The sequence below is a fragment of the Sminthopsis crassicaudata genome, chromosome 2, assembly GCF_048593235.1.
Source record: "Sminthopsis crassicaudata isolate SCR6 chromosome 2, ASM4859323v1, whole genome shotgun sequence".
NCBI classification, from domain to species: Eukaryota; Metazoa; Chordata; class Mammalia; order Dasyuromorphia; family Dasyuridae; genus Sminthopsis; species Sminthopsis crassicaudata.
In genome coordinates, this window is record NC_133618.1 from 110,592,841 (window position 1) to 110,617,700 (window position 24,860).

Genomic DNA, 24,860 nt, shown 5'->3' on the forward strand with positions numbered 1-24,860 from the left:
ACTATAAATTACACAGATGATTTGTCATGGAATGAAAGAAAGTTTATAAAAGAAGTTTATAAGAAACTTCCCTGGGTTCTGAAATATAATCATCCTGGAAAAATCTTTATTTATAGCTTTCTCACCCACTAATCAAATAATTAATTAATTGAACTGTTTAAATTTAATCACTTATCATTAATCTACCTTTTAATTAAATAAATAATTGGTATCATTAAAAATAACCATTTCTGGAAAGATCACTGTGGTGATAATTTAAATAGAAAATTCATGCAATAGCAGTATTTTAAACCAGTTAAAAAAAAAAAACTATTAGATTTTTATTGAACAAAATTTTAGCAATTAAGGGAGATCACATAATTTCCATTGTGTTTTTTTTTTCCTACAAAAAATTTAGACAATAAGAAAAGCAGATTGTTGTGTCATAAGGGAGAAAAATGTAAATTAGGAACCTGGGTTTTGATAATACAGGTTGCAAAGTAGATAGTAGGAGACTTTAACATGAGAAGAAGCTGAGTTAAATCCAACTTCTCACATTATTAGTTATATGACTGGGAAAGTCACCTACCCTTTTTGGGTTTCATTTTCCTGCTAAAATCAGGATCAGGAATACTTACTAGCTGGGTAACACGGGCAAGTCTATCTACCTCCACCTGTCCCTGTGTCAACATCCTAATTTGTAAAAGAGGGGCAGAATAAAGAATCCCTTCTAGGTTTAAGTTCAGGATCTTTTACTGGCTCTGCCACCAAATAGCTATACTAACCATGGGAAAGTAACTTCATTTTTTTTTTCTTTTGTAAAATGGAAAGGTCAGACCAGATAACCTCTTCAGTTCTAACAGACTTTTTTTTTCTGTGGGACTGTATACTTATACATACTTGCGGAAATCATCTTCTTTTATTTTGTCCAAAGCTTTCACAACTGCCATCCTGGTGAATACAGACTACAGAGGAAAATGAAAATAAGATGAAATTATATAAATTTGTATCACACAAAGGGTGAATATCTGAATAGCTAGATGTATGAATATTAAAGCAAGTATGCAAACAATGCATCTCTAAACTTCTACTTCCTTTCATGAATAGAATACTTTTCCTCTTAAATGGCAGATTTATTATCTAACCAAACCTTCCACTAAAATTAAATTACCTATCGCTATTCTTTTGCTAAATCCGATTCAGGCACCATACATATTTGCTAAGCTGATTTCTTAGTGCAGGAGAAGTAGGTGGATGTTCGTTACTATAGATAAGCAGACTACAATGGTATAAACCCATGAACACCCTTATGGTGCAAGTAAGTAAAGCAGTCATAAACCAAGCAAAACAATGGAAAATTCAGTAACACTGTACAAAATAATATCTGCAATAAATATTCCTTTTCAAAGTTTTACTAATGCCCTTTGTTTTTATATAACATTATTTTCCCCTCTTACTATTCTATTAAGGGATCCAAGAAATATAAAGAAAATAGTTTGACAAAATTTCTGACTTGGTCTGAGAGCATGTGCAATAGTCCATTATTACCCTTGAGTTTCTATAATTTTTGAAAGTCTAGAGTTTCAGAAATCTGAGAACCTTGGCTCAAATCCTGCCACTGATACTACACATGTAATCTTGGCCAAATCGTATAACATAGCTTTCTTTTTCCTCATTTGTAAATCTGGGGATTGGACTAAATGACCTCTAAGGTCCCTTCTAGCCTTATGATTCTATGGTCTAGAAACTAAATTATGTTATCATCACTTTAAACATATTTGTACGAACCAATAACAAGAAACAAGTATTTCTGCAATTATTAAAATCATGTTATTTCTTTAATGAGCATTTATAATTATATTTGTATTCTTAGTGCCTCAGTAGATAACTCCCAGGTATGTTTTATGTTTTTTTTGAATGTGATTTCTTTTTTCTGTGTTTTTCTTTCTGGCTTCCGATCTTTTACATTAGAGCATAGGGATCTTAAAGGCCATAAATTCCAAACTGTCTTCCCTCCCATTGTTCAGATCAGGAAACTCAAGGTCATTCATAGCTATCTGAGGCACTAAATATTCAGTTTTGATGGTGTATATGTGTAAATAGTACATCTGATGATTCCTTTAAAGTCTATTAGTTAATTTTTTACTTATTTATTATTTAAAGTTTTGGTAATCTAATTTTCCCTCTTTGTCGATCAGTTCAGATTATCCATTTTGTTAAGGTTTTCCCTAAAAAAATTTTTTTTTCATGGATATCATCCTTGTTTTCATATAAATTATGTTATTTCTCAGAGAGCTATTCTTTACAAAAAAGAAAAAAAGAGAAGAAAACAGTGAAGCAAAACCAAATATATCAAAGCAAACAAACAAGTCTGACATTATGTGTAGTGTTCCATATGCATAATTCCTGACCTCTACAAAGAATCCGGGCCAAGCGTCTTCTCATCTCTTCTTTGAAGCCAATTGTAATCATATCTTTGCATTACATTTCAGTTGTTTTGTTCTTTCAATTTATACTGCTGTATAGTACATTAGTGTATCCATCTTTCTACACTCTCTCACACTGGCTTTTCCTATTTTTTGTTATCTTGACTGATTTGAAGTAAACCTTTATTTTGATTTGCATTTCTATTATTAGTGATTTAGAGCATTCTTTCATAGAGTTAACAAAATACATTTATCCTTTGATTTATTATTTATTGGGAATGGCTTTTGGTCTTATACCTTTTTGATGAGGGAGGTAATGAGTCATAATGAAAAGGGTTTTCTGTTTGGCTACCAAAGTAACTTTCTTCTAAAGGGTAAGTTTGCCCTGTTGCTCCCCTTTTCCCCCCAATAAAAACCAGCAAATCCTCTTTACATTCAGGACAAAAATTCTTTGACATCATAAGGCCTTACAAAGTGGTATCATATTGGTGTAATACCCCATGCCTTTGCACTGGCTGTCCCTTATGCCCACAATGTTTTTCTTCCTGTATTTTGGATACCCTAGCTTTCTTCTAGTCTTAGTTCAAATCCAAAACTGCTGCAGGAGGCTTTTCCAGGTCTCCTCTCCTTTTCCTCAAGGTCTTTCTCAGAGATTACCTTTGACTTATTCTACATCTTACATATATAGTATATATATACACACACATATATATATATATCTCCATAGTTATTTATATTCCATCTCCTTTAGGAAAGGAACAGAATGTTTACTTTCTTTGTATATATACATATATGCTTAGCACAATGCTTAGTACACATGCAGTGTTTTTAATAAAACCCAGTTGACTGTAGAAGCTCCTAATACCCATGAAATTATATACTGAATTGCTGTCCAATCCTTATCCATAACTGCTGGTTATTGATATATTTCAGTCATTGTTTTAGTCTGATTGTTCCTATATAATGTATTTGTTAAACCCTTTCACTGTGCCAGAAAGTGTAATGTGCCATGAGTGTAAATCTTGCTCATTCATTCACTTATATTCAACTTTTCACGAATTCCATGGACCATAGCACACCAGGCCTTTCTATCCTCCACTGCCTTCTCAAAATCTGTCCAACTTCATACTCCTTGCTTCCAGGACACAATCCACCTCATCTTGTGCTGTTTCTTTCACTTTCTGCCTTTAGTCTTTCTCATCATCAGAGTTTTCTCCAAAGAGCATTAATTATCATGTCATTATGAGGCCAAAGTATTTGGGCCTCAATTTCAATCTATGTCCTTCTAATGAGAAATCTGGATTAATCTTTAGATACTGAGTGACGTGATCTCTCTACTGTTTAAGAGGCTTATCCAGCATCATATTTCAAAAGTGTGATTCTCAAATGTTAAGCTTTCCTTATGAAATTATTATGACATACATAAGTTATACATTACTGGAAAAACCAAAGCTTTGACAATAGGGATCTTCATCAGTCAGATAATGTCTCTGCTTATTAATATGCCATCTAGATTATGATAGCTTTCCTTAAAAGGAGCAAGTCTTTAAATCAACTGTTGCTGAGTGAAATGAGCAGAACCAGAAGATCACTATATACTTCAACAACAATACTGTATGAGGATGTATTCTGATGGAAGTGGAAATCTTCAACATAAAGAAGATCCAACTCACTTCCAGTTGATCAATGATGGACAGAAATAACTATACCCAGAGAAGGAACACTGGGAAGTGAATATAAATTGTTAGCACTACTGTCTAATCTACCCAGGTTACTTATACCTTCGGAAGCTAATAATTAATGTGCAACAAGAAAAAGGTATTTACACACATATATTGTATCTAGGTTATATTGTAACACACGTAAAATGTATGGGATTACCTGCAATTGGGGGGAGGGAGTGGAGGAAGGGAGGGGATAATTTGGGGAAAAAAAAAAAAAAAAAAAAAAGGAGCAAGTCTTTTTTCATTTCATAGCTGCAGTTGCTATATGAAATGAGCCTACTTTCATTTCTTTTCTATTTGCCAAGAAGTTATGAGACCAGTTGCCAGGATCTTCATGGTTTTTTTTTTGTTTGTTTGTTTGTTTTTTAAATTTTATAATTATAACTTTTTTTGACAGTACATATGCATGGGTAATTTTTTACAACATTATCCCTTGCACTTACTTCTATTCAGATTTTTTTCCCTTCCTCCCCCAACCCCCTCCCCCAGATGGCAAGCAGTCTTATATATGTTAAATATATTACAGTATATTCTAGATACAATATATGTGTGTAGAACCGAATTTTTTGTTGCACAGGAAGAATTGGATTCAGAAGGTAAAAATAACAGTTTACATTCATTTCCCAGTGTTCCTTTTCTGGATGTAGCTGGTTCTGTCCATCATTAATCAATTGGAATTGGATTAGCTCTTCTCTATGTTGAAGAAATCCACTTCCTTCAGCATACATCCTCGTACAGTATCATTGTTGAAGTGTATAATGATCTTCTGGTTCTGCTCGTTTCACTCAGCATCAGTTGATGTAAGTCTCTCCAAGCCTCTCTGTATTTCTCCTGTTGGTCATTTCTTATAGAACAATAATATTCCATAACATTCATATACCATAGTTTACCCAACCATTCTCCAATTGATGGACATCCATTCATCTTCCAGCTTCTAGTCACTATGAAAAGGGCTGCCACAAACATTTTGGCACATACAGAACCCTTTCCCTTCTCTAGTAGTTCCTTGGGGTATAAGCCCAGTAGTAGTATGGCTGGGTCAAAGGGTATGCACATTTTGATAACTTTTTGGGCATAATTCCAGATTGCTCTCCAGAATGGTTGGATTCTTTCACAACTCCACCAACAATGCATCAGTGTCCCAGTTTTCCCACAGCCCCTCCAACATTCATCGTTATTTGTTCCTGTCATCTTAAGCAATCTGACAGGTGTGTAATGATACCTCAGAGTTGTCTTAATTTGCATTTCTCTGATCAATAGTGATTTGGAACACTCTTTCATATGAGTGGAAATAGTTTTAATTTCATCATCTGAAAATTGTCTGTTCATATCCTTTGACCATTTATCAATTGGAGAATGGCTTGATTTCTTATAAATTAAAGTCATTTCTCTGTATATTTTGGAGATGAGGCCTTTATCAGAACCTTTAACTGTAAAAATTTTTTCCCAATTTGTTACTTCCCTTATAATCTTGTTTGCATTAGTTTTGTTTGTGCAGAAACTTTTTAATTTGGTGTAATCAAAATGTTCTATTTTGTGATCAATAATGGTCTCTAGTACTCCCTTGGACACAAACTCCTTCCTCCTCCACAAGTCTGAGAGGTAAACCATCCCATGTTCCTCCAATTTATTTATGATTTCGTTCTTTATGCCTAAATCTTGGACCCATTTTGATCTAATCTTAGTATGTGGTGTTAAATGTGGGTCCATGCCTAGTTTCTGCCATACTAATTTCCAGTTTTCCCAGCAGTTTTTGTCAAATAATGAATTCTTATCCCAAAATTTGGGATCTTTGGGTTTGTCAAAGATTAGATTGCTATTTTTATTCACTATCTTGCCCTGTGAACCTAACCTATGCCACTGATCAACTAGTCTATTTCTTAGCCAATACCAAATGGTTTTGGTGACTGTTGCTTTATAATATAGCTTTAAATCAGGTACACTTAGACCACCTTCCTCTGACTTTTTTTTCATTAGTTCCCTTGCAATTCTCGACCTTTTATTCTTCCATATGAATTTTGTTGTTATTTTTTCTAGGTCATTAAAATAGTTTCTTGGGAGTCTGATTGGTATAGCACTAAATAAATAGATTAGTTTGGGGAGTATTGTCATCTTTATTATATTCGCTCAGCCTATCCAAGAACACTGAATGTCTTTCCAATTATTTAAATCTGACTTTATTTTTGTGGCAAGTGTTTTGTAATTTTGCTCATATAATTCCTGACTCTCCTTTGGTAGATATATTCCCAAATATTTGATACTATCGACTGTTATTTTGAATGGAATTTCTCTTTGTATCTCTTGCTGTTGGATTGTGTTGGTAATGTATAAAAATCCTGAGGATTTATGTGGATTTATTTTGTATCCTGCAACTTTGCTAAAATTCTGAATTATTTCTAATAGCTTTTTAGCAGAGTCTTTGGGGTTCTCGAAGTATACCATCATGTCATCTGCGAAAAGTGACAATTTGATTTCTTCATTTCCTACTCTAATTCCTTGGATCTCTTTCTCGGCTCTTATTGCCAAGGCTAGAGTTTCTAGTACTATATTGAATAGTAATGGTGATAATGGGCAACCTTGTTTCACTCCTGATCTTACAGGGAAAGGTTCTAATTTATCACCATTACATATAATGTTTACTGAAGGTTTTAAATATATGCTCCTTATTATTTTAAGGAATAGTCCATTTATTCCTATACTCTCAAGCGTTTTTAGTAGGAATGGATGTTGGATTTTATCAAATGCCTTTTCTGCATCTATTGAGATGATCATATGGTTTTTATTAATTTGATTATTAATATGGTCAATTATACTAATAGTTTTCCTAATATTAAACCAGCCCTGCATTCCTGGTATAAATCCCACTTGGTCATAGTGTATTATCCTGGGGATGATTTTCTGAAGTCTATTTGCTAATATCTTATTTAAGATTTTAGCATCAATATTCATTAAGGAAATTGGTCTATAGTTTTCTTTCTCAGTTTTCGATCGACCTGGTTTAGGTATCAGTACCATGTCTGTGTCATAGAAGGAATTTGGTAGGACTCCTTCAATCCCTATTTTTTCAAATAGTTTACATAGCATTGGAGTTAGTTGTTCTTTAAATGTTTGGTAGAATTCACCTGTAAATCCATCTGGTCCTGGGGACTTTTTCTTAGGAAGTTGGTTAATAGCTTGGTCTATTTCTTTTTCTGAGATGGGACTATTTAGACTACTTACTTCTTCCTCTGTTAATCTGGGCAAGCTATATTTTTGAAGGTATTCTTCCATTTCATTTAAGTTATCGAATTTATCAGCATAAAGTTGAGCAAAGTAGCTCCTAACTATTGTTCTAATTTCCTCTTCATTAGTGGTGAGTTCACCCTTTTCATTTTCAAGACTATCAATTTGCTTTTTCTCTTTCCTTTTTTTAATCAGGTTTACTAAGGGTTTGTCTATTTTGTTGGTTTTTTCATAAAACCAACTCTTAGTTTTATTAATTAATTCAATAGTTTTCTTGGGTGAAGTTATTAATTATGTCTATGATTTGCTGTTTTACCCAATCATTCTTTAGTATAAGATTATTTAGTTTCCAATTATTTTTTGGTCTATTTTCCCCTGGCTTTTTATTAAATGTTATTTTGATTGCATTATGGTCTGAAAAGGATGCATTTACTATTTCTGCCTTACTGCATTTGATTTTGAGGTTTTTATGCCCTAGTATATGATCAATTTTTGTATAGGTTCCATGAACTGCTGAGAAGAAAGTATATTCCTTTCTGTCTCCATTTAGCTTTCGCCAAAGATCTATCATATCAAACTTTTCTAGTATTCTATTTACCTCTTTGACTTCTTTCTTATTTATTTTGTGGTTTGATTTATCTAATTCTGAGAGTGCAAGGTTGAGATCTCCCGCTATTATAGTTTTGCTATCTATTTCCTCTTGCAGCTCTCTTAATTTCTCTTTTAAGAATTTAGATGCTGCACCACTCGGTGCATACATGTTTAATATTGATACTGCTTCACTATTGATGCTTCCCTTTAGCAGGATATAATGCCCTTCCTTATCTCTTTTAATTAGATCAATTTTTGTTTTTGCTTGATCTGAGATGAGGATGGCTACTTCTGCTTTTTTGGTTTTGCCTGAAGCATAATAGATTCTGCTCCACCTTTTACTTTTAGGTTGAATGTCTCATCCTGTTTCAGGTGTGTTTCCTGTAAACAACATATAGTAGGATTCTGATTTTTAATCCAGTCTGCTAACTGCTTCCTCTTTATGAGGCAGTTTGCCCCATTCACATTTATGGTTAGAAGGACTATTTCTATATTCCTTGCCATCCTATTAACCCCTGCTTATGCTTTTCCCCTTTCCTTCCCTCTTACCCCCCTACCCAGTATTAAACTGGTGAACACCACTTGCTTTTCACAGCCCTCCCTTTTTAGGATCCCTCCCCCACCTTAAAGATCCTCCCCTTATTTTACCCCTTTTCCTCACAATTTCTGTATTCCCCTTAGCTTACTCCTTCCCTTTCACTTTTCAATGAAGTGGAAGAAGTTTCACCATAAATCGAATATGTCTATTGATACACGCTATGTTCATCTCCCTCCTTTCTTTCACTCAGATATAATAGGTTACCTTTGCCTCTTCATGAGATGTAGTACCACCACTTTACACTTTTTTATGATATAATCTGCTTTCCACCACTAGTTTCTAAGACAAATTGTACATATCTTCTTTACATATTTTTTTGACAGAAGTATAGTTCTCAAGATTTCTTTTTACCTTTTTAGAAATCTCTTGAGTTCTGTATTTGAAGATCAAACCTTTTATGTAGGTCTGGTTTTTTCATCAAAAATAGATGGAATTCATTTATTTTGTTAAATGTCCATCTTCTTCCCTGGAAAACGATGCTCATTCTTGCTGGGTAAGTTATTCTTGGCTGCATACCAAGTTCCTTAGCCTTTCGGAATATCATGTTCCAGGCCCTGCATTCTTTTAATGTGGACGCTGCTAGATCCTGGGTTATCCTTTGTAGCGAGCTGTCGTCTCCAGAAGCTGCTGGATCGCTCTCTGGGAAGAGATCTGCTGTGTCTACTACAATCTTTCAGACAGATTCTTCTTCCTGTAGTGAACCGTTGTCTCCAGGCAGTTGCTGTTAACTCTTGTCCTTAGAAGTTACTTCCCTTCCTGCAGATAGCCCCGTCAAGCCATATGTAGTGCAGTCTTCTTCTTGAATCTCCTCCAGCTCTTATCCTTCTCCAGGCCGATCTGCTCTCTGCGCCCAGTGCTGTCTCTTTTATCCTCCCAGAGAATGGGCGTGGGATAATGCAAGGGCTTCTGGGAAGAACCACCCCAGCCAATGAGCTTGCCCCCTCTATCAAGTCAACCTGAGTTCTCACCTTGTAATTGTCCAGAAAACCTGAATTCTCACCTTGTCACTATCCAGACAACCTTAGTTCTCACTTAGTAATCCTAACATCTCCCCCTTTCTTTTGATTTAGAACATAGGACAGTCATGACCTTGAAACATAAATCCATCAATATGGGAAGTATTACACATAATTACATAAATTACATAAGCACATAGTAACATAATACACGCTAGAAGTATATAACAAATAACATAATCAAATAATCATAAATTGAAAATTTATAAATGTCCATAAGTCCATTGTCCATTAGTCTCATCTTGTGTGAGGAAGTCCAATGATTCCTGCTGGTTTTTAAAGTTCTTTAACAGTCTTCTTATTATCCATGCTCTTTCAGTGTCAGATGTTTCTTAGATCTTCTCCTTTATTTTGAGGTCTTTCTCTTTTTCTGTCTCTCTCTGATGGACAAGGCGAATATGACTCGTTGGCACCCATCTGATTCCTTCTCCTGCTGAAGAAATACAAGCAAACCCTCTCTCCCAGGCAGTTAACCGCTTTCTAAATCTCTTCTCATCATCTGACAATTACATTGGAGTTGTTTGCACTGGATACAGCCATGTTGGTTTAAAAGGCCTGTATTCTCCCCAAGTGTAATCCATTTTTGCAATCTGATTGTCTTTTGGCTGATTGATTGGGTAATCCCTTTCTTCCATGTGATTGTTTTTCAGCTGATTGATTAAATCACAGTCCTGGCCTTCTAAAGGCTCTTTGGGTGTAACATCAGCTGCCATCATGCCCCAAGTCTTTTTTGCCTGGGGCCCTGGATCTGGGCCCCTCATCCTATTTCCCTGAATTAGTTTACACTCTGATGCCCAATGGAGTCCTCTGTTGCATTTTGGACATGGGGTTTTAGGTCTTCTCTCACCCTGTCTTCTCACTGTATCTCCATACCTACACTGAGCTCTTAGATGTCCAATTTTTCCACATTGAAAACATCGCCGAGTTTCTCTAGAAGTCCCTTGCCAGGAGGGACCCTGTCTTTCCACATTCATCATTGTCCGGGTGTAAAAAGCATTTGTTCCCACTGTAGCACAGCGTCTTATGATCTCCTCTAAAGGAGCATCTTTGTCTAATCCCCATATAATTCTTTTGCAAATCTCGTTGGCATTTTCCTTAGCCAGATGTCTGGTCATTATTTCTGTAGCTGAATTTTCTCCAATAGTTCTTTTGACAGCAGTTTGCAAACGTCCCACAAAATCTGCAAAAGGTTCATTGGGACCTTGCTGTATTTTAGTGAAAGCCTCTCCCTGATCTTTCTGTCCAGGGAGGACACCCCAAGCTTTTATTGCAGCCTTAGCAATTTGTTCATATATTGTCATGGTATAATGAATCTGTTCTGAATTCTCTCCATACTGACCTTCACCAGCTAAGTGCTCAAAAGTGAATTGTGTGTTAACTCCTATTTCCAAATTGCATCTGACTTGAATTTTACATAATTCATGAAATTCCGCAAGCCATAATAAATTTTCTCCAGGTTCCAGACATGTCCTTGCTATGGATTTCCAATCATTCGGGGTTAGGACTTCATAAGACAAACCATCTAGTAACATTTTGACATAAGCTGATGTAGCCCCATAAAGGGTACAACCTTTTTTCAAATCCTTAATTTTATTCAAATCTAAAGGTGCATATCTTCTCCTTTTTTTACCTACAGAGTCAGTATTTTCAATCACAGGATATGCATGTATAAAATCACTTATATCCTGTCCTTCTCTCTTAGCTTTAACCAATGCTTTTTCTAATCTTGTCATAGGCTTAGGCTTCTTCACAGGCAATTCTGTTTGTGTTTCTGCCTCTTCCCCTCTTTCTTCCTCCATCTCTGAAGGTGGGGTTGATGTGGGCCTGTCAATAATCTGTTCTCTAGGCAGGGTTGAAGCTTCTTCAAGAGAATCATACCATAATTCCTCATTTAAATCCTCTTGCTCTAGGGAAAGATCTTGATCTTTCCTTTTTTCCTCACACTTCCTCCTCTGTTCATTTTTTGAACTTTTCCTTCTCCTACAACTTGCTTGATAGTTTAAAGCTAATTGAACTATGTTGTAGATATAAAATACTTCTGCAGAAATTGAACGAGGCCCATTTTTTGCTTGAAATTCTTTCATTTCATATCCCACTAGCTTCCATTTATCTACATCTATCTTTTCTTCCTCTAAGAACCAAGGGGATGTACGTCTTAATGCAGCCAAGAGTTTAGCAATCTGTACCCAGGTTACAAGTAAACTCTGCTCCTCAATTATCTTGATTATACTCTCTATAGTACCACTCCTGAATGGAGCTGAGGTTGCGTCTGGGGCTGAGGTTGAGTCGGCTGAGGTCCAGGGATTGAATATAGCTAACATCTGCCCCATTTCAGCTATTAAGAGATTCCTGGTTTAGCCCTTAACAAGTTAAGTTCCTTATTTATCTATTAGCATGCTCACTTAATCTTTTAACAAAGTTTCCTCGTTACTCACGGTTCTGGGTCAGAGAGACTGAGATCTAGATCAGAAGCTTTTCCACTGGAATCAGGACTGTGTCTGTCCCTGTTCGGGCGCCAAATTGCGAAGGTCTGGTCTAGCTCCTCTTGTCAGGATAAGCAAAAGTCCTTGCCCCACGTGTGGACGCCAAATGTAGCGAGCTGTCGTCTCCAGAAGCTGCTGGATCGCTCTCTGGGAAGAGATCTGCTGTGTCTACTACAATCTTTCAGACAGATTCTTCTTCCTGTAGTGAACCGTTGTCTCCAGGCAGTTGCTGTTAACTCTTGTCCTTAGAAGTTACTTCCCTTCCTGCAGATAGCCCCGTCAAGCCATATGTAGTGCAGTCTTCTTCTTGAATCTCCTCCAGCTCTTATCCTTCTCCAGGCCGATCTGCTCTCTGCGCCCAGTGCTGTCTCTTTTATCCTCCCAGAGAATGGGCGTGGGATAATGCAAGGGCTTCTGGGAAGAACCACCCCAGCCAATGAGCTTGCCCCCTCTATCAAGTCAACCTGAGTTCTCACCTTGTAATTGTCCAGAAAACCTGAATTCTCACCTTGTCACTATCCAGACAACCTTAGTTCTCACTTAGTAATCCTAACAATCCTTATTGTGGATCCTCCATATCTGAATTGTTTTTTTCTAGCAGCTTCCAATATCTTTTCCTTTGTCTGATGGTTCTTGAACTTGGCCACTATATTTCTTGGCGTTTTGATTTTAGGGTCCCTTTCAGTAGGTGATCGATGAATTTTTTCAATGTCTATTTTACCCTCTGTTTCCAGTACGTCTGGGCAGTTCTCTTTGATAATTTCCTCGAAAATGGTGTCCAAGCTATTTTTTTCCTCCCATTTTTCAGGGAGTCCGATTATTCTCAAATTGTCTCTCCTGGATCTGTTTTCCAGGTCTGTTGTCTTTCTGGTAAGGTACTTGACAGTCTTTTCAATTGTTTCATTTCTCTGGTTTTGCTTGACTCCCTCTTGGTTTCTCCTTGAGTCATTCATTTCCACTTGTTCCAGTCTAATTTTCAATGATGTATTTTCTTCACTCACTTTTTTTATATCTCTTTGTAATTGTCCAATTGAGTTTTTATCTTCTATGGAATTTTTTTCCATTTTATCCATTTTATTTTTTAGAGAGCTGATTTCTTTTTCCAGCTCACTAATCCTGTTTTCCTTGGAGTTGTTTACCTTTTCCAGCTCACTAATCTTGTTTCTCAATGATTTGATTTCTTTATCCACTCTGTCTTTGAATGCATGGGATGACTTCTCCAGGCTCTCTTGCCAAGCTTCCTTTTCCTTTTCCCATTTCTCTTCCAGCTCTCTTGTGAGAGCCTTTTTGATTTCCTCTATGAGGTTCTTTTGTATTGAGGAGCAGCTTATATCCCTCCCAGGGGATACATCTGGGGACAGTCTGTTCCTAGTCTCCTCAGCATTTGAAGTCTGCTCCCTCTCCACACAGAAGCTGTCAATGGTTAGAGCCCTTTTGAATTTTTTGTTCATTTTGTCAGAGCAGGAATCCAAGAAAACAAACTGACAAGAGAAACAATTGGTCTTTTTTGCGGGGGATGGGGCTGGATGGTATTTATGGGCTTCCTCTACAGACTGGGGGTAGGGCAGCAGAGAGCCACTAACAGAACAGCAATGACTGTACTGAGTCTGCGCTCTGAGGCTCCGAGAACGCACCGAGTCAGTCCAGGTGGGGGTTGGGGGTGGCCGGGCTCTGAGAGACGCTGGCTTTCTGGGGTTTTAATCTTCACCTCCGGTGTTTACACCCTCTCCACCGCTCCTGGCTTGCTGCCAAGACGGAGCATCCACACTGGGGCAAAAGCCTTTTCACAGAAACGGCAGAGATCACACCCCTCCCCCTCCGGTCTGAGCTGTGTGAGCTGCCTGTCTTGCTCTGGCTGTCTGCCCTCAGTCTGCGCCCAGTCTGATTGACCCTCCGCCGAGCAAACACAGACCTTTTCTGGCGACTTTCAAGGATGTCTTCTCTTGGTGATTATTTGTGGATTTCTTTCTGGGTCAAGCATTAAGTCAGAGGCTTGTCATGAAGTAAGTTCTGAGAGAAAAGGAGGAGCTCAAGCAGCTGTCTGCCTCCACGCCGCCATCTTGGCCGGAAGTCTGTTTGTTTGTTTTATTTTTAACTTCAAGTCATCTTTGAAACAAGCAAAACAATCACAGCCCTCAAAAGCTTATATTCTAACCTGGGAAGACAATAAATAAAAGCAGGCTGGGGAGGAGACAGCTAAAGATATTCCTAAAATGTGGATACAAACCAGAAGCCCAAGCAACGTAAGGCCCAAACTAGCCTATCACAGCTAGTATGGCATCAGGGTATAGAGTCCCATTCTCAGGTAGAAAGGTAGTCAAGATGATGGCCAGAATGAAATGGAAACCATGATTGTAGTTCTTACTGATTTCTTTTCTAACTCTTCCAAGCATTCTTCTTTTTATTTCTTCTGTTTTCCTTTGTTTTTCTTCTCAATTTCTTAAGTGAAACATTTAAATATCACATACTAGTTCATTAACATTCTTTTTCTACTTTACTAATGAATGTTTTCCGAGAAATAATTTTTTCTTTTGAAGGCAATCACTTCACATTTTAGTAGATGCTACAATCAAAACAAAATACCTGACAGGTGACTAATCTTCAGTTTATAAACCTTTCCAAACTTCCTTAGAATAGTCTCATTGCATAGTAACTGTATTTAGATGCAAAGTCTTTCTAGATGGTTAGAAATTTGCAGGCAAGGATCACTACAAAAAAATAGCTAGATGCACAGAATATTATATTTAACAGATTTATTCTACCCTCCAAATTATAAAAGTATACATTTGGCAAATTTTATAATTTAATCGTATTTTCTGCCTTGACATTCTAAAACCTTCAATGTTTTAAGTTTTAAAATGTACAAGTTGGTCTTGATTAAGGAGTAAGATCCCATTTAGCTCTAAATCTATGATCCTAAACTAGCTAAGTATTCGTAAGTTAAAATGCCAACAGATGCTAGACTCATGATGTGTATATAATAATAGTAAAGAGAATATGAATTAAAAATGGATTTCATTAAAATAATTTCTGCAAAAGATGTCTGATAAATGTAAAATAGGCATAGATGGTTTCAATTGTATTATGTTCCTGTGAATTGACTATATATATATTTTTCCCTGAGGCTGGGGTTAAGTGACTTGCCCAGGGTCACACAGCTAGGAAGTGTTAAGTGTCTGAGACCAGATTTGAACTCGGGTCCTTCTGAATTCAAGACTGGTGCTCTATCCACTGCTCCACCTAGCTGCCCCCAAATTGACTATATTTGTAAATGAAGGTATAAAAAGTAAGAAATACTATGAATCTATACAAGTTAACTTTTTTCAAGTGTAGCTATAATCAGACTAACAACTCAGATTATCTCTGGGTAAAATAATCAATTTTGGGGTTTATAAAAAAAATTATATATTTTTAGAAAATGAACATTACATAAAATTTTGAAATGTGGCAGTTATATAATGAAACTTTTGGATTAGAATTAAATTTTATTTTCCATATTGAGAAACACAAGCATTACTGAAATTATGATACTTATTTTAACATTAGGGAACAACTCAGAAATTGTCATGAATATATGTACATATATGTTCTAGAACTTTTTAGTTAGAAGGGCTAAAAAAAATAAGCAATGCAAATATCTTTCAAAAGTATTTTATATCTTCTAACAAAGTTCTATTCTTAGGACTCAGAGTAGAATGAAAGTGATGCTGGCCTCTCCTAAGACATACAAGCTCTACTAGGTCCTATTAAGCTAGTCTTGATAAGTCTTGAATATGGGCCCAGGAACATGTCATCAGATAAATCTACTTAAGTTTGGACAAACTAATTACCCAAAGGCTGGCTATCAGTTGATGATTTTTATTTTTTTTTCTGGACATGGGGACTCATTAAAACTATGTTTCTAGGGCAGGGCTTCTTACATTTATCCCACTTGTGATCCCTTTTTGGCTAAGAAATTTCTTGGCCCTGGGTATAAATATATAAAATAGGTAAACACATGAAACATTTACTAATACTGTATCTTAATTTCACAACCCCCACATTCAGTTATGCAGCCTCATGTGGGTCAGGTCCCAGTTTCAGAAGCTGGGATCCAAAGCAGTGGTATCAAACTCAAACAGAAAAAAGGACCATTAAATCACCCAAAAAGGATCTTTGTGGACTACATGTTGACTTTAAAATCCATATAATAATTATTGTCTATGTTCTATTGTACTTTTTTTTGTTAAGTATTTCTCAACTATATTTTAATGTGGTTCAGGCTGTACTCAGGAGGGCTGTGAGCCTCATGGACCCCATATGTATGATGCATCATCATGAAGGATGCCCACAGCAGTATGTCTTCGAAGCACTGGATCATGATCAATATATGCAATACAAACATTACTATACCCATTTGAAAGACATGGAACCTGAATCTTGGGAACTCTAAATGACTTTCTCAGGCAAAGCAGAGACTCAAACCTGAGCTAACAGTAGAGAATCCCTGAGATGAGCACTTTATAAATAATACAGGGGATAATGGGAAATGACAGTTATGAGAATATAGCCAAGTCACTTAAACTCCATGACTTTCACTTTGACATCTCTATCAGAAAGATAATATCTGGAGAACCTGCTTCAAAGGCCCTTTTGAACCCCAGATAAGATAATAAATGTTAAGTGCTTTGAAATCTTTAAAATACTCTATAAGTTGTGTATTTTATTGGTGAAACTTCCACTCATATACCTTCTCCTCCTTCCCCCCCAAAGAATAAGGGAAATTTTCTACCTGTTTATTTTTGGCTCGTTTGAAACAGTCTGGGCATGAGGTGCTCCTAAAACAAAATAAAATTAATTTCAAGCATTATTACTATACTTCTAGATAATAAAATTTAAGTATATTTTATATAATTTGGCTATTGACTTCAGAATATCAGGTGGGAGCAAAAACTCTACAATGATAACAGCCCACATTTATCCACATTAATGCATAGCACTTTCAATTTTACATAGTTCTTTTCTTAAGTTCCTGTGTAGTAAGTAAAATAAGTATTATCTTTATTCTACAGTTGAGGAAAATGAGGCTGAGAGAGATTACATACTTGCCTGTGATCACACAGCTGTTAAATGAGAGCGCTAAGATTTTAAACTAGATTGTTCTAATTTAAAATCCAGAATTTCTCCAATGAACTGTGCCATTACTCTCCTAACCCATTTTGCCAATTCTCCCTTGTTTAGGAAGATTAAAGCGGCATGGTCTAGTTATAGTAGCAGTTAGAAGTGAGGTAGATACTATTATTATTCCTGTTTCAGAAATGAGGAAACTGAGGCTAAGAGAGTTTAAGTGATTGGTCCAGAACCACTGTAGCATGTCTGTGCAGGATGTGAACTCAGATCTTCCAGACTCTCAGTAGAACACCCTCTCAACTCTCCACCTAACTCTACTAGCAGTTAGAAGATATGGCTTTCCCACTACAGTGGGAAAATATTATATATATTATAAATTATAATTATAAATTGATAATACTTTACCTTTGCCAAGATAGGTGGAAAAATGGATATAAAGAATTGGCCCTAAAGTCAGTAAATACAAAGTTCCAATCAGATCCCAGATGTTAACTAGTTGAGCGACCCTGGGCAGGCCACAACTTCTTGGCTTCCCTTCTGTGTCTGTAAAATGGGGAATGATAACACCACCCCCCCCCTTTCAGAGTTATTACTGAGAATAAAATGATATCATATATATAAAGAACTTTTCAGGATTTAAAGTATTTTATCAATGCTTGCTATCACCATTATTACCATTTCACTAGAGTATTGTGAAGTCAAATAAAAACAGGAATGTGAAATGACGAATATTAGGTAAATGTAAAAAATCCTAACTTATTTCTTCGCTCCCTTAAGTATATCTGGGATCTTTAAGGTCAAGGAATTTTTTTCACTTGTTAATTCCAACAAAAGATTTTCAAGAGAAAACACTGAGTACCAAAAAAGCCTTAAAACAAAAGCAAGGGGAAGCTGGGTGCACGTGTGTGTGTGTGTACACTGAATGGTATCATATGTAGAATCAGAAAAGGTTTGGACTCAAATACCCACTCTAGTCCTCTGATAAAACGGAGATATCATTTAATATCCTTGAGCCCTGGGTTTGTTCATCTCTAGAATGGGAGCATTATCTTTAGTTCCTACCTCAAATAGTAAATGATATGTTTGCAAATCATCTTATAACCTGTAAAGAGTTTTATTAAACATTAGCTAAGATTGTTATAATTATCTCCAATTCCCAGTGTCTAGGCTGAGCCCCAAGCTGTAGCAATTCTTTTACTAGAAGCTGCAGCCAAAATTTACATCTAAGGAGTTGCATGAGTTTTGAAGGACTATCAGGTTCAACATTAAACCTAATATCAAAAACATATTAAATGACTATTCTCTTATTCTTTGCTCTAACCCCAAACTTCCTCCCATCCTAAAAAAACACAGGTCTGAGTATGTTACACCTCATCCCCAAATCAATAAACTCCAATGGCTCCCTGTGTTTGGCAACAAAAACCCTTCAGCCATGTTCACTTTACTCTCAGTTTTCTTATACCTTAATCTGTCCCTCTACATCCAGGGTCACCTCCAGGTGTTTTGATCTACCTCTAGCCACTGGACCAGATAGCTCCAGAGAGAGAGAGTAAGGCTCGTGAGCTCTCCCTCACCTGCAAGTCTTGCAACACGGGAAACCTCACCCGGCCCAGACACAGAAAGGATTGACAGATTGATAGCTCTTTCTCCATTCTGTGGGTGGTGGTGCATGGCCGTTCTTAGTTGGTGGAGCGATTTGTCTGGTTAATTCCGATAACGAACGAAAGACAAACCTCCTACACCACTATTTTCATCACTCCCCCTTCCTGTGACGCTGTGTCACTGCCCCCTTATTTAACCCCTTGAGAGCAAGAACTTTCTTTCTTTGTAGCATAGTACCTGGCAAATGCTTAATATAAGTTTTCTGAATAGGACAACTAATCAGTGGATAGAGTGCTGGGTCTGAAGTCAGAGAGCTTGAGTTCAATGTGACTTCACACATTTACTAGCTATGTGACACTGGACAAGTCACTTCACCCTGTTTACCTCAGTTTCCTCATCTGTAAAATGAGATGAAGAAATGGCAAACCACTCCAGTATCTCTGCCAGGAAAATCCCAAATGGGGTCCTGAAGGCCTAAAAACAACTAAACAACAAAAAACTGACTTATTGGCTTCCCACCATCTACAGAGAGCCTTCCCAACCCCCTTTAATAGAAATGTCTTCCTTTTGTTGATTATTTCCAATTTATCCTACGTACATAAATATCTTATTTGTACACGGTTGTTTGTATGCCGTATCTTCCATTAGATTGTGAGTTCTATGAAAGGAGTTTCTTTTTGCCCTTCTTTGTATCCCTAGTGTTTAGCAAAATGCCTGGCACTGTATAGGTCACATAGTGGGCCCAGAGAAATAGTACTGGATTAGAAATAATTTCTAACAAAATCATTTATCTTTCATGAATTTCAGATTTACCATTCTGGTGATGTGAACTCTTTTAAGGAAACCAAATAAGAAAATCTTTGAGTTAAAAGATCCTTTGTAAACATAATAAGACTATAGGATTTTAAATTTGAAAAGGATCTTGGCAGTTATTTTATACTGTATAAAATAAAATCCACAATTGGAGTTTGGTGGCCAAAAAAATCCTCTAAGAAGATCATAAGCAATTATTACCTATAATAATACCTATAAAATTAGGATATGAACTGATTTAATGCTTGAATTAAAATTAAAGAAGTGTAGGAGGAGAAAAATAAGCCATTAAATTTACCTTCATGAAAACTAAAGAATATGAACATGGTTATACAATTATAAAGATTACTATCATGCTTACAAAAGAAACTTACAGGAAGTGGCAATCCTCATCTGTTTCAGGGTGAGCAAAGATCACACTTACTTCAAACAAGCTCTAAATCATAAAAAAATAGTTTTGAAATTAGCAAAGGGAAACATCTCACAATTTATGAATGAAAATATAAATTAAAACTTTCAAAGTAAAAAAGAAAACTGAAAATGTTACTACAACCAGCTTGCTCAGAGCCTAGTTTTATAAGACACTGATTTAAAAAAATATATATTGTTAAAACTTAGACCAGTGCAGCCCGTTAAAATTAAAGATCAGAGTTTATATTATATAATAACAACAGTTTTTGTTGTACGTATATATGAAATATATGTGAAAATGGGGTGGGAATTTAGGGGAATAATACAGTGAAAGTGAGTTTTTAAGGTTTGTGCCTTTCAATCTTAAAATTATGATTATCTAATACAATGCTATAATCTAGTAGCCAACTCTATATATATGGGATAGGAGGGGAAGAGGAGAAGAGAAAGAGAAAGAAAGAAATCTGAGCAAGCATATTTTCCCTTGTTTGAAGGAAGCTAGTTGGCACAATATTGCTGACCTAGAATTCAGAAGACATGAGTTCAAATCTGAACTCAGACACACACTATACTGTATTCCTGGCAAGCAATTTAATTTTTATTTGACTCAGTTTCCTCCATTGTAAAATGTACCTCCCATGTAGGGTTACAATGAGAATCAAATAAGATAATATTTGTAAAGAATTTAGCACACTTACTAGCACATAGCAGATTTTACATAAATGCTATTGTAACATTATATAATTACTTTAACAAGTTGAGATGAGAGTAAAGTAAAAGTATCAATTGATTACACCCTTTTCTCTATTTGAACAGATTCTATTTTCAGGGCCTAATTACATGAGAGTATTTTTCCTAACTTTACCTTCCCTCTCCCCAGTGTATTCCCCTTCCCTACTCTCCACTCTTTAAATTTTGTCTATAAATCCTTTCTATGGTCTCTACTAAGGCTCCAAGGGGATATGTGTATCCTCTTCACATATTAAAATGTAGCAGTTTATCCTTGTTTAGTTTTATATCATTTTCATTCATGATTACCATTTTGTTTTTCTTTAGTTAACTTTAGGACTTCAATTCTGCTCCATTTTTTAAAAATCGAGAATACTTAAAAGTCTTTTCATTTTTTAAAGAGTGTATTTCGCCCTGCCCTGACCCTGTAGAATTATACTCAGTTTTATTAAGTTATTTTTTAGCTCTAAGCCCATATCTTTTTGCTTTCCGAAATAATGCCTTCCAAATTCTTTATAGTAGTTACTGCTAAACTCTGTGCGATTCTGATTGTGGCTTCTCAGTAACTGAATTCTTTCTTTTAGGCTGCGATTTTTTCTTTGTTCTGGAGACTCAGGAGTTTAGCTATTATGTGCTGAGAGTTCTAATTTGGGAGTCTGTTTTGGGAAGTGGCTGATGGATTTTTCTGTATTTCTACTTTGCCCTTTGGTTCTAAGAGATCTGGGTATTTTTATGACATCTTGAAAAAGGAAGTCTAAGCTCTTTGTTTGTAGGTTTAAGGTAGGTCTGTGATTCTTAAATTATTTCATCTTGATCAATATTCCAGGTTAATTGTTTTTCCTATGAAACATTTCAATTTTCTTTTTTTTTCCCCCCAGCCTTTTGACTTTGTTCCAATATTTTTTGTTGCCTCATGACATCACTAGCTTCTATTTGATCCTAAAATGGAAGTTGTTACTTGGGTAAAGGTTTTTATTTTTATTTTATTTTTTTTTTTAATCTCTTGGGCTAAGCTATGATAATTCAGTTTCTAATTCTTTCTTCTATATCTCATTTCTTTTCCAATTTTTTTCTCAAGTGATCTCATTTCATTTATGAAAACATTTTTAGACTCTTGCTTCAACTCTTTTAGGAATTCTAATCAAACTTTTGCTCAAGCTGTTTTTCTGAGTCTTTGCTTACTGAAGTAGCCTGGGGAGTGGTAAGCCTCCAATGTTCCCAAAGTGATCTGATTGTGCTGGTGGTTAGCGATGGGCATAGTTGCCTTCCAAAGTGGGCTGATCCAGGGCAAATCTGATTGCTCTTCTGATATGAGCTCTGAAGTTCCTGACCTGCGTTTGGGTATGAATGGCAATTAGGTCATTCATAGGCCTCCATCAACCAGCTAGGCAGTTCTACTGATTCAGTGACAGAACTGTTAGCTTCCCTTTACTCTGGGATTCTTGTTCTGGTTCCTCCTCTGTAGGCTAGGCTAGATGTTGGAAACTACAAGGGTTTGAGCCACACCACTGATGCTTGCTTCTAAAAACTCCCTCTTGTCTCAGTACACTGCCCAGGGCATTCTTACCCTCATGGAGGAGTCCTCTCCATAGTCCAGCCTGGATCTACCAGGTAACAGGCAACTAAAGCTGACAATTTGTCCTTATTGTAACGCCCCAGGAAGAGTCTGGAAATCCTTGTGCCTCAACTACCGTGTCTCCATAGGGGAGATGCTCCTGCCCTGACTCATTTGCAGACTTCTCTACCTTCCACTATACCAACCTGGTTCAGCAAAGGACTAAATGAGTATTTGAATTTTCCCAATGAGATTTGGTCTCTTAGGGGCAGCTAGGTGGTGCAGTGGATAGAGCACCAGTCCTGAGTTCAGGAGTACCCGAATTCAAATCTGGTCTCAGACACTTAATACTTCCTAGCTGTGTGACCCTGGGCAAGTCACTTAATCCCAGCCTCAGGGGGGACACACACAAAAAAAAGAAGAGATTTGGTCTCATGTATTTTTTTTTTTATCCATTTGTAGGAGAATTGTTAAATAATTTTTGCATCCTTTATGTTCATTACTGGATCGTAAGACTTCAGAAAAGGAACTTCTGAAATCTTAATAGTAACATCTATTATCAAGGACTGTGATATCTCCCTTCTACCTGTTGTTAACAACAACAAAACCAAAAACTAATCATAAATATTCCTTATATCAAAAGAAATAATCTGTGTGAATATATAAGTAGTGTTGCTTTTCCTATATCTTTTTTAAAAATAACTTTTGTTCTCACTTCAATAGGTAAAGTTATTAGTGCATCAAAACCGATTTTTAACCATTTTAATCATTTAAGATATTCCTGTATGGAACTCCTTCAGCTGAGGCAGAATGACAATTTATCTATACCTTACAATCCTAGAGTTCCTTGGAGCATGGAGAAATTGTATGATTTAAGTAATTTGTGTTAAAGACAAAACAGGATCAGACTCTGACTCCAGGAAGCTGACTTTTTACCACTTTGCTACTTTCATATTGGAGTACAAGTTTTAGAGTTCCAGTTCTACACCAGTAATTCTGGGAAAATCAAGGTACTTCAATGTCCTCAGATTGAAAATTGTGATAATACTTATACTACCTCATTCATAGGACTTTAATACTTTATTAAAAAAAAACCATATAAATGTGAGTTATCTTCTCTCACTTCTTCATTTATACAAGAATCAGCCTTCAGTTATAATGTGGTGGAATTATAATTGGTTTAACTACATAATTTTCCACTATAGTCCTACTCTGATACCTCACTCAGAGAAAGGGTATTAGATTAAAATAAATCTTTTCTAATCTTTGAACATGGCAGGTTCTGTAATGACTACAGAGATTGATTCAATCAATAGGTATTTATTAAATAGGCAGTGGGTCATTTTGAAAATTCTAATTGTTTAGATTAGTAAAATGTGAAGGAAAAATGACAGCAGTATATACAAAAGATAGTTGAATATATGGAGGTTTTTTTCACCTATTAACATTCTTGCTACTGTTAATGAATGCATTGGACCTACAAAATTAAATGTACTACTCTTTTAAGTTAGGTAGCATTCTTTTTACTAACTGAATGTGTTATTGCCTTTGTTCTACATTCTATAAAAATATAGAAGTACTGAACTTAGAGCGGAAAAATGGTAAGAGTTTAGATAAGATATGGCTAGGCAGTATTATCAAGTGATAAAATCAGCTAGTTTCTCACATGTTATTTGTTGAAGTAGAGAGATCAAGATCTCTTACTATTCTGCCCAATTATGCAGATTTACAACTAACCTAAGTGTCAGTGTCCAACAGGGGTGGTTCTTAAAATGCAATTGTCTATAAACTTTAAGAGTGAATTTTTAAAAAATATTTTGATAACTATATTTTAATATAACTTGTTTCTTTTGTAATACCATATCTTATGTTATATGTTTTGAAATACTATTCTGAGAAGGCAGCCCATAGGCTTTTACCCAAGGGATCTAAAATATTAAGACCTCTTGCTCTATATAAAAGTTGGCTTAAAAGTAATTTTGCTATAGGATCATAACACTATTATTCATAATTGCACACAAAGATATATCATAAATCAGATCACCAATCACACAGTCCTTAAAAGACTGATGAAAAAATGAGTAAACCTATGCAACTTTTTCTAATACCAGATTTCTAAGGCAAGTAGATGTAGATAGCATAATACATAGAGCACAGCATGTGAAATTGGGATGACATAAGTTCAAAATCAATCTCAGACACTCACTAACTAAATGACCCTAGGTAAGCTGCTTACCCTGTCTACCAAGTCACCTCATTGGTAAAATGAAAATCGTTGTGAGGATAAAATGAGATCATACTTGTAAAGTGCTTTGCAGACCTTAAAACACTATATAAATGCTAGCATACAAAAATTGTTATTATTCTTCACCAAGTTCTATTGTACTTCCTTGTCCTGTCTCACATCATATCAGAAGAAGACGATGAATGCTAACTGACAATGATAAAAATTTGAAGCTGATCAGCACACAACAGGGTGTTGCTAAACATTTGATTTGATCCAGAAAAAAAAATTTTTTTTAAATCTTCATTTACATGTGCATAATAGAGTGGGGATTTTTGTTTTGTTTTTAGCAAGACATTTTATTTTCTAAAATCCCTA

The 24,860-nt window shown here is 35.9% G+C and overlaps 1 protein-coding gene across 6 annotated transcripts in view; it reads right to left on the reverse strand.

Moving 5' to 3' along the window:
- The window catches only part of PUS10 (pseudouridine synthase 10), a 93,994-nt gene that overhangs the window by 18,403 nt on the left and 50,731 nt on the right, over positions 1–24,860 (reverse strand). For all 6 annotated transcript variants that reach the window (XM_074287003.1, XM_074287004.1, XM_074287005.1 and 3 more), the window contains 3 exons: positions 19,938–19,999; positions 16,811–16,856; positions 880–944 (listed from right to left, as the gene is read on the reverse strand). In XM_074287003.1, coding sequence (XP_074143104.1) covers positions 880–944; positions 16,811–16,856; positions 19,938–19,999 — 173 coding nt within the window. The remainder of the gene's footprint in view (positions 1–879; positions 945–16,810; positions 16,857–19,937; positions 20,000–24,860) is intronic.